Here is a 10,447-nt window from a genome sequence, read left to right as displayed (position 1 = left end):
AAAATCTGACATTTTCAACTACATCGGAGAAGTACTCAATTATTCACATCACATATCATATCCATAATCAGGCAATAAACATATCGTTTATTATTATCAGAATACGAAAACGAACCGACATTTTTGGCATAGTTCAGAAACAAAATGGTCGAAGATTGTTTCGACAGAACTTCGATAACCCTTGACGTATAGTCCAACAAATTCGAAAAATTATAAAATTTGATTTTTCTATTATTGTTTTGTGATAACCTCTATAAAGTAAAAACCAATGGCAGAAATGACGTCAACTTTTTTTATGGAATACAAGGTATATTTTTTCATAAATGGAAAAATTGATTTTTTCTAAAAAATTAAAAGCAACCAATATTCTAATCAATACTTAAAAAGTTATTGAACAAAACAAACGAAAGATTCATATTTATTGATGACACTCTAGTAGCTTGAAAAATTGACACTCGTGTCATTTATTCACATAAGTAATCTTTCAAAATGATACAAATTTGCTTAAAGAACTATATGTTTATCTTTAAAAATAAAAAAGTTTCAGGGGTTGGATCAAATAAAAGAAACACGTGGTATATCCACTATAACTATTAGCACGTTAACATTACAAGCATCAGCGGTGACATTAATGTTAAAAGAAAATAAAATTTGATTGATTAATTAATTAGTCCTCCCCTCTGCACACACTGGGTTTTCTCCCAAAAAATTGAATGTTTACCGTAAATACTCATAAATTTGAAGAATATTTATGGGGCAAAATAAAAAAAAACTAAGTGGAGAGTTCATTAACGAATAAATTTTGATTAACCATTTATCATGCTTCCTGTAACCTTAAAACGGTTTTGCAATTTCAAAGTTAAATTACAAAATGTTGTACATACAATTTTGTATTTTTTTCCAAAAATCTGGATGTCTAGAGTAAAAATTCCACATTCATAAACCACACAAGTGGAGGTGTACCTTAATTTTATAAAAATGAAATAATAATTACTAATGCACTCGTCCATAAGACGTCATCTACACGATATTACTAATAAACATATAAAATTTAACAACAATCGGACCAGTAGTTTCGAGGATTATCTGTCTAATAAAAATTTAGACAGACAACAGACAGACAGACGGAAACGGGAGACTTGTTCTTTCGTACCCTAGGGGTCATGGAACGTCGAGAAAACATGAAGGTGGTCAGTCGTTCGATGGATTCGATTACAGTAATTCCTTAGCTTGTGCTTAAGAAGTAAAAAGACTTATTCGAGGAAGACAGAATAAAATGAACTTCCCACATTCCTTAAGTAGAGTCCAACAAATCTAGCTTCTTAGAAAAATTCTAAAAAATATGAACGCATTGATAAACTATAAGTAAAGAATAATAATATTTTATACATTTTGGATAGGATTTACGACAGACAATAGACAGAGAGATGCAAACGTGAAATAATTTTTTTCACACTCAGGACTTAGGAAAGGTCAAGAAAACATGAAAGTAGCTGTTTGTTGGATAGACCATACGGTCTACATGTTCTAATAGTTCAATACTCCCTTAGCTTATGTTCTGGAAGTAAAAAGTGACCTAAAGCGGATTCATAGGAGTACTTGCGGTTTCTGATACTATTTACCATGCAAAATTTTGAAGTTACGTGATCAAATAATAAAACATATACATACAAATTTGATCACAATTAGTCCGGTCAAAGAGTAATAAATGGCGCAGTCTACACCCCAAATATAACACTTTTATGCAGGTCCAATTTAAAAAATAGACACCATTTACCAGCCCATCGTCAGTGGTTAACAATGGGTTCACTCACCACGGATCTCGATCCTCTAGCATATTATTAAGTCCTTGTTGATCAATGGTTTCAATTCACAGCGATATCTTAAGTGCACGTTTTCATAATGCTGATTCTTAATATATTATGATTATGAATTATGACGCTGTAAAGTTATCTAAAATAGTCCTAGCTGTACAACTTAGGGTGCATTAATTAATCGACCATAGGAGCACTGTCATTGTGGCCAAAATGTATAGGATAACGGACAACCAAGACACCTTTTCCACGGTTTCCGCCAACTTAATGTGTTTATGGGCCAAAAAACGTCCCACCACCCTTCACATGAGAATCCTCTCAGTGTCCAGATATCTGCTGAAGCATTAATAATAATATTAATATTAATAATAATAAGAATAATAAGAATAACTTTCCTTATGTAGCAAACGACTTAAAAGATACAAACAATCACATCTCAGAAAAATTCATAACACTAAATTTTTAAACAACGAAAAACTATTCTATCAACATTTAACTAATTCAAGCAAAACTCAATTATTCGGTGAACTTCCAAGTTCACAGGATGTAACAACATTTTGGTCAAAACTTTGGTCTCAAGAATTTGAATTTAATCAATCTGCCAAATGGATTCCTCATATATCCCATAAACTATCCACAGTTAGACCAATGAATGATCATCAGATAACACTTACCGAATCAATAAATACCATCAATAACACACACAACTGGAAATCACCAGGACCAGACAAAATCCATAATTTTTGGATAAAAAAATTAAATTGTGTACATATTCATTTACTACATCACTTAAATCAGTTCCTTCTTGACCCATCCTCCTTTCCAACATTCTTATGTCATGGTGTAACATACCTAAAACCTAAAGATAAGGACACAAAAAATCCATCAAAATACAGACCTATCACATGTTTACCGACAATCGACAATCTATAAAATATTAACCTCATGCATTACACAAAAAATCTATCAACACTGTTTTAACTCTGACATCATTAATGAAGAACAGAAAGGATGTATTAAAGGATCCTTTGGTTGCAAAGAGCACTTAATCATAGATTCCATCATCTGTGAACAAGCTAGAAAAGAAAACCGAAACATATATACTGCTTTTATTGATTATAAGAAAGCTTACGATTCTGTCCCTCATTCCTGGCTATGCAAAATTTTGGAATTATACAAAATTTTTTTCGTTATACGGGTATCAGTTTGGTTTTGATTGATACTAAAATCTGCACTTTTCTTAAATGTTCCATGGAATTTTGGAAGACCACCCTCCAAATAACCTTAAATGAACAAACAATTCAATCAGATCCAATAATGATCCGAAGAGGAATTTTTCAAGGCGATTCTCTTAGCCCGTTATGGTTCTGCTTAGCAATAAATCCTCTCTCCGATATCCTGAACAGCAGCAATTATGGGTTCAATGTAAGAATTAACAAACAAAGAGAAAACAGAATAAGTCACTTGCTGTATATGGATGACATAAAAATATTTGCAAGTACACAAAATCAGTTAAAAAACCTATTAAATCTGACTGAACAGTTTTCCGGTGATATTGGTATGTGTTTTGGTATTGAGAAATGTAAGACCCAAGCAATCAGAAAAGGCTTCCAACACCAAGTGCCACATATAACCCAGAATAACGAAATAATTGAAGCCCAAGAACGAAATGATACATACAAATATCTGGGTTTTTGTCAATCCTCCCACATCAATCATACCAAAACGAAAACACAGTTGAAAGATCAATAGTTAGCGAGATTAAAATTAATATTGAAGACACAGTTAAATGGAAAAAATTTAATGAAAGCAGTAAATACATTCTGCTTTCCACTGCTAACATATTCTTTTGGAGTCATTAAATGGTCCAAAACTGATCTTGAAAATTTAAACATCGCAACAAGGAAAATCTTCACACAGTATAGAAGGCATCATCCAAAATCGTCCATTGAAAGATTCTCATTACCAAGACAGAATGGAGGAAGGGGTTTCCAGAACCTAGAAAACTTATATCAGAGACAAATCTCAGATATGAAGAAGTATTTCTTGAAACGAGCAGAAAGAAATGAAATCTATCGCACCATCACAAGGGCAGATTTGAACCACACACCCTTAAATCTGTCGAACACCGAAGAAATCCACACCCCCCACACAAAATAATAAGTGGGCTAAAACAAAAACAACTACATGGAAAATTCTACAAAGACTTAGAAGAAACTCATGTCAACAAGAAGATGTCATTGATTTGATTAAAAAAAATCAAGTTTGTATGCCGAAACAGAAGGATTTGTGTTTGCTATTCAAGACCAAGTAATCAATACCAAGAATTACAGAAAATACATCACCAAAGATCCGAATATAAGAAACGACTGCTGTCGCCTCTGCAAAGCAAAACCTGAAACGATCCAGCACATAATCTCCTCCTGCAGCATCCTAGCACAAACTGACTACAAAGCTACACACGACAACGCAGCCAAAATCATTCACAAAGAATTAGCAACACTTATGAACTTAATCGAAGATACGACACCCTATTACACTTACATTCCATCTCCGTTCCTTGAAAATAACAAATACAAATTATACTGGGATCGCACAATACTTACAGACTTAAACATTACAGCTAACAGACCAGACATCATACTTATCAAAAAACACACGAACGAAGCCATTCTGATTGACATTGCTATTCCTAACACAAACAACATTATTCAAACATACCACACCAAGATTTCAAAATATCTACAATTATCGATAGAAATGAAATCCATGTTGAATCTTAAAAAAATTTCAATTCTACCCTTAGTTATTTCTAATGTAGGTGTAGCTTAGTTGAGAATTTAAAGTCTTTGCATTTGAATGATTCAATAATTATCAAAATTCAAAAAGCTGTTTTGTTAGGAACATGTCATATTGTTCGTAAGTTTCTCGAACAGTCTGATCATGTCAGTCAGATTAGATTAGCACCAGTAGGTCAGAGTAGTCTAGGTCACGTTCCAAGTGATGCGCGGATAAATGATCAGTAGTTACGCTAGACTTTTGGGGATGGGGTGAGATTAAAGAATAATAGCAGACTAATTTGTATGCTGTAATTCTAGAATCTCGAAAGTTGTTTTGTTAATCTAATCAATGCATATCATTACTTGGTCTTAGTACCCGTAATGATAGAAGTCTTGCCTGAATGCCGGTCATTTCCGGGTCAGTGGTGGGTCTTAATAATATGTTTATTGCCCAACAGCTCATAAGAACCTATTACAGAGCAATTGCAATAAACTAAAGTATTATTAATACAAAAAAAAAGTAAGAAAATAAGTACAAATATAAAAAAATAAATATACCGGATACCTGAGCACTCATTAAGTTTAAATTAGGCGATTTTAGCAAAATTTGAGATTAGGGATATTGGTCGATAATTATTGACATTCGATTTTTCACCTGATTTAAATATAGGACTAACTTTAGAGGTTTTCGACTTTAAGGGAAAAGTACTAGTACTAAGAGTCACATTAAAGATTATTGACAGACTTACACAGTCACGTAATAGAAAGCTTGCTATTTGATCTGTTATGGCTTGATTTATCTCTCTCTATCGACTATTTTTCCACTAACTGCTTTAAAATTCATCCTCGGCAGCGTAGATATGTATTCTGACAGGGGGTTACTGAATAATTAAAACTGACTGACTTTGTTGCCTTTAAGGCTTGTACTAAAAAGTATGCTTAGACAAATTTAAAAGGAAATAAAGTATGCTTTGAAAAGTTTTAAAAACAAACAAGCATTTAATGATTGATATAAAGTTTAAAAAAAAGTGCAACCAATGTCGTAGTGATTGTGCTTTTGAGGCAAGGAAAGTTTGAAATAACACTGCAGACTTTTACTTCCCTAGCGTAAGCTAAGAGAATTTTGGCGAGTGGCTACGTTCATGGTTTTTCAACGTTTCATAACCCTTAGATTATGAAAAAGTAGGTCTCCCGTTTTTGTCTGTCATCACCCCCTCACCTATCGTCTGTGTTGATATATATTTATTAGACAAATAATGGACAGATTGTTGTCGAATTCTATAGATATTTTGGGAATATCGTGTAGATGGTACACCGTAACCAAAATTTGTTTAATCATACCTGCCAATAGTGTAATGACGTCATCTCAAAATTTGTACTCCTATATGTGATTTATGAATTCGTCCAAATTTATGGAAAAAAATGGAAATTATATAACATTTTATAATTTAAGTTTGAAACTGCAAAACCGAATGCTCTGAAACCTTGCAAACGTTTTAAGGTTATCCGTTTATCTCTTCTCAAGATAAAATGTATAAAATATTATAATATAAGTCTATATTTGTGATTTATCAGTGTATTCATATTTTTAGAATTGCTTATACAGGGTGATTAAAAAATTGAATGAGAGTTTATTTTACTAATCAAATTAAGAAGGGCTCATTCGCTTTGCCAAAAAATTTTGAGAAAACATGTTATTAGTATTACAGTGCACCTACCCAAACTGATATACGTGCTTTTGCTAAAATGTTGATAAAAAATTAAATTCACAAAATCAAATTTCATCATTTTTCGAAAAACCTGAATATGTTGTTCTGTTTTTCAGGAGCGTGGAAAGTTTTGTCTAAATAGACTTAGAATAATTTTATTTACAAATAAGGGCAGCACTATAATTGGAATTAAAACAAAACTTAGTTCAATGCCATGATAACAAACGAAAATATGTAAAAACAACAACTGTCTCAAATGTAACTTGCAAATCATGTTTAGTTTGATCATGAAACGTTCTAGAAGGCTTAAGTGTGTTGCACCACGTTGAAAAATATTTCGTCAGATTTAACATACGATATTTTAATATAATAATCACGGTACCTATGATAAACTTCCTAAAGGTCGTAGGTTTAAATTTGTCCATGGTTAAATAAAAGAGCCATTTCTTAGTGAATTTCAGTTAGTCTGTGAATCGTTTTAAGCAACAGTTTTCCCTAAAGATATGAATACAGAAGTCACTACTGTAAGTATTTATAATTAAAAAAATAAGCATAAGCGAATAATATGTACATCTGAAATTGAGTTTTTTAAAGTCTATGGTACAAAAAAAAAATATTGTATTTAAATTTTTCTTCTTGCCATTACATATTTGTTTGCTGCAAGGTTTTTGACAAATTCCATACACCAACTAGTTTTCATAAATTTACCACTAGAAATCACATTTTTTAAATTGATCTCACTATATGTCACCTAAATTTGAGAAACAGATATTCTAATTCCTTTTCTACTATAAGGCAATAATCAATTGAAAAAATTTATTATAATCACTTAATTATTATTGATTACTAACATTATAAAAGTTTTCTTAATGTAACAAAATGCCGAAAGAGACGCTAAACAAGTTGTAAAATTTTGTTTGCAAGAATTATTCGATTGTGAGAGAAGGAGGCGAATATTTGGAGATCATTGCTACCGCTAAAGAAAGCAAAGACGGAACTATACCAAAGAAAGACGCAGTTCCTTGGTTTCCTAGACACATCTCTGAACTTGACAAATATGCAAATCGGATTTTATCCTTTGGTGCTGATTTAAATGATGGTCATCCAGGTTTCACCGACCCAGTTTATCGAGCTAGGCGACAATATTTTGCCGATCTTGCTTACAATTATAAACATGGTGATAAACTACCTCATGTTTTGTACACAAAAGAGGAAACTGAAACTTGGGGTAAAATTTTTGAACAACTGACACGTTTATATCCTACACATGCCTGCAAGGAATACAATCGTGTATTTCCCCTCCTCATAGAAAAATGTGAATACAGAAAAGATAATATACCACAACTTGAAGACGTGTCAAACTTTTTAAAGGGTAAAAAAAACGCTTTCATATTTTTTTATTTTACAAATAATTTCTTAAATCTTTTTCAGGATGTACTGGTTTTAGCTTGCGTCCAGTATCAGGTCTTTTATTATCGAGAGATTTCTTGGCAGGTTTAGCTTTCAAAGTGTTCCACTCAACACAATATCTTCGCCATTCAAGTAAACCTTTTTACACACCAGAACCAGATGTTTGTCATGAACTACTTGGTCATGTTCCACTTCTAGCTGATCCTGCTTTCGCTCAGTTCTCGCAACAAATTGGTTTAGCTTCTTTAGGTGCACCAGACGACTTCATCGAAAAATTAGCTACAGTATGAACAATGAACATATTGTTAGCTGGTGAAGTCGCTACAGCAGATATTGTTTCAGTGTTTTTGGTTCACAGTGGAATACGGTTTATGTCGTGAAGGAAATGGTGTAAAAGCTTATGGAGCTGGACTGTTGTCCTCTTACGGCGAACTTCAATATGCTTTAGGAGATAAATCTGAACACAAAGTTTTTGATCCCTTTAAAGATGCTATAGAAAAGTATCCTTTAACGAGGTATCAGCATGTGTATTATGTATCTGAAAGTTTTGAAGACGCGAAAGAAAAAATGATGTAAGTAAATGTGAAAACAAAGGTCAAGTAATTTTTTTTTTTAACAGGGAATATGCTGCTACCATACCTAGGGGATTCGATGTTAGCTATAATTTTTGTGATCAGAGAATAGAAATTTCTACTATAAAACCACAATCTCAGGCGGATGTAGAGGAATTAGTTGAATCTCTCAAAGACCTATAGCAAAGCCTAAAAGATACATTTTGTTTATAACCAAGGTGGAAATGTACCAGAAGGAAGAAACGTAGTTGCGTGACTGAAAACCAGATGTAGTGTTTGATCAAAAAATACTACAACTTCTGGATATTGCTGTCTTTAAGTAATTTCAATACTAAATCAACAAAACTGTGTAGAATCAAACTATATAGTTAATATACAATCTTTTTTCTAATAGGTTTAGGAGTAAGTTGTTGACATATGTACTATTTTCTATTGAAAATACTTCTTGTTTAATAACATTTTAATACTCTTTAATAAAACTTACCTATTCTACAGTTTTTTTTTTTTTTTAACAAAGAACTGTTTGACGCTTGGAGCAATATTTGTTTTAAGTGCTTTAAATACTCTTTTCGTCTGTGGTAACCTAAACATCCCACCAAAATTGAAACATGTGCACAAAATTATGAAACCCGATAAAAATTCAAAACTTCTCCTTGGGCTGTGAAACAAAATGGAATCCTACGTTGTGTATGCGTTTTTTCATAGAGGGTAAATTTTTTATTGCTTGGCTCTGGATGAGCAAAATCTGTTGAAATAAGCTAGAAGGAACTCATTTTCCAAAAAGCTCTGTCCAGCCCTCAAGAATGAAATCAAATAATACAAATCCATACAAATATTTAAATATCACAAAATTAAGCACAGAAAGAAAAAAAAGAAATCTAAATTTTATTAAACTAACAGGGTAATACAAAGTTACAATATTAAAATGGTGTGTTCACTGGTTATATATCGTCGTGGACTCGACCAAATGTTCAAATTCAATCTATAAGAAGTTATTAAACTTGTAAGAAAATATTAAAGCTCTCCCGTTTTCGAGCCCCGGATTATTTTCCTGTCACATGATTTACAGGAACATTTCCATTATTATATTATAACAATAAACAGCTCGATCAACTGTTAAAAATCTTAATACGAACTGTGAATCTACAAACAATAAAACAAAAAATAACACGTGTTTACGAATTTGCCAAGGTATTAAGTATTATATTTCAAATTAGAAAATCGCTAATTAATTGGTTTTACATTAAAAACGTTCTTTGAGGGAGACAGTGATGTCGGAAGTGATTCATTTTTGTTTAGACAATTGATTTTTGGCGAAGTTACAAACAAAATTTTACGTACCAATTTTAAATACATGTTTACAGTCAAAATACCAAAAAAAGGAAATGAGTGCCGCTTTAGAGTTCTATTACCACTGTGTTACCAAACTCCCTATAAGTACCAACCCAAGGATATTTTTCGTTATCCTCCAAACTAAAACATGAGTCATTGACTACGTTATTGGAATTATTACCTTTTTTTTTCAAGGCGATTTAGCGGTGTTGTTATTATTTCTTGGCGCGAAAATTAAAGTTTCAAACTAGGACACATATTTTCATTATGTCTTGAATTTCTGTCGGCATAAACCATTTTTCGTTTTTAATTTACTTAAGTTTTATTTGTTTACCCTCGTTTTACTATCATATTCCATTTTAGTACCAAAATTTGATGTGATGATTTTGTTTCGATGATTAATTTTGCCTTTCGGTTGTTCTTTATTATATACCGGGCGTCTGGAAAATGGCGAATTAACTCTCCGCTACGCTCTTAACAATCAAATGGTTGTGTTGTTTTTGTAATAATTTGATAAAATTCCATTTGACAACAATGTTTGCCTGACATAAAGCGAAGGTACAAGCTGAGCTTTTAGTGTTTTATTTTTTATGAACGCGAAAAAGTCTTGAGTGCCGCATTGTATTTGTTTTTTTTTTAAATTCGGGGGACTCCTGGGTACTCATGGTGTATTATTTTGGGAGTCCATGGAGATTATTTTTGTAAGTTATTAAAAACAATTTTGGAGGACTTTGGTGTTCTATTTTTGAAAAATTCTGACCTGACCTGTTTTTGAGTTAATTTTTGGATCCCGTTTTTTTTTGAAAAATTTAAAACAATCTTGACGTTCT

At 32.2% G+C, this 10,447-nt stretch overlaps 1 protein-coding gene across 1 annotated transcript; it reads left to right on the top strand.

Moving 5' to 3' along the window:
* Positions 1 to 6,742: 6,742 nt before the first annotated feature.
* On the top strand, positions 6,743 to 8,635 carry LOC135128080 (protein henna-like). The gene is made up of 5 exons (XM_064054904.1): positions 6,743 to 6,827; positions 7,228 to 7,675; positions 7,735 to 7,997; positions 8,056 to 8,285; positions 8,333 to 8,635. Exons 1-5 carry the CDS (start codon positions 6,807 to 6,809, stop codon positions 8,466 to 8,468), a joined length of 1,098 nt encoding a protein of 365 aa, XP_063910974.1. The 5' UTR covers positions 6,743 to 6,806; the 3' UTR covers positions 8,469 to 8,635.
* The last annotated feature ends 1,812 nt before the right edge of the window (positions 8,636 to 10,447 follow it).

This window comes from Zophobas morio, unplaced genomic scaffold (assembly GCF_036711695.1).
Source record: "Zophobas morio isolate AGI-343-1 ecotype UQ-CSIRO unplaced genomic scaffold, CSIRO_AGI_Zmor_V1 ptg000012l, whole genome shotgun sequence".
In the NCBI taxonomy this organism is placed as follows: Eukaryota; Metazoa; Arthropoda; class Insecta; order Coleoptera; family Tenebrionidae; genus Zophobas; species Zophobas morio.
Note: the sequence above shows the minus strand (reverse complement) of the source record. Positions and strands in the feature narration are given on the sequence as shown.

What these genes read in the sequence shown, in the direction of transcription:
- LOC135128080 (XM_064054904.1), top strand. Translation starts at nt 6,807, where the DNA reads ATGAATACAGAAGTCACTACT. An exon ending in TGAATACAGAAGTCACTACT is followed by an intron (nt 6,828 to 7,227) that starts GTAAGTATTTAT and finishes TTTGTTTGCAAG; the next exon opens with AATTATTCGATTGTGAGAGA. An exon ending in TCATCGAAAAATTAGCTACA is followed by an intron (nt 7,998 to 8,055) that starts GTATGAACAATG and finishes ATATTGTTTCAG; the next exon opens with TGTTTTTGGTTCACAGTGGA.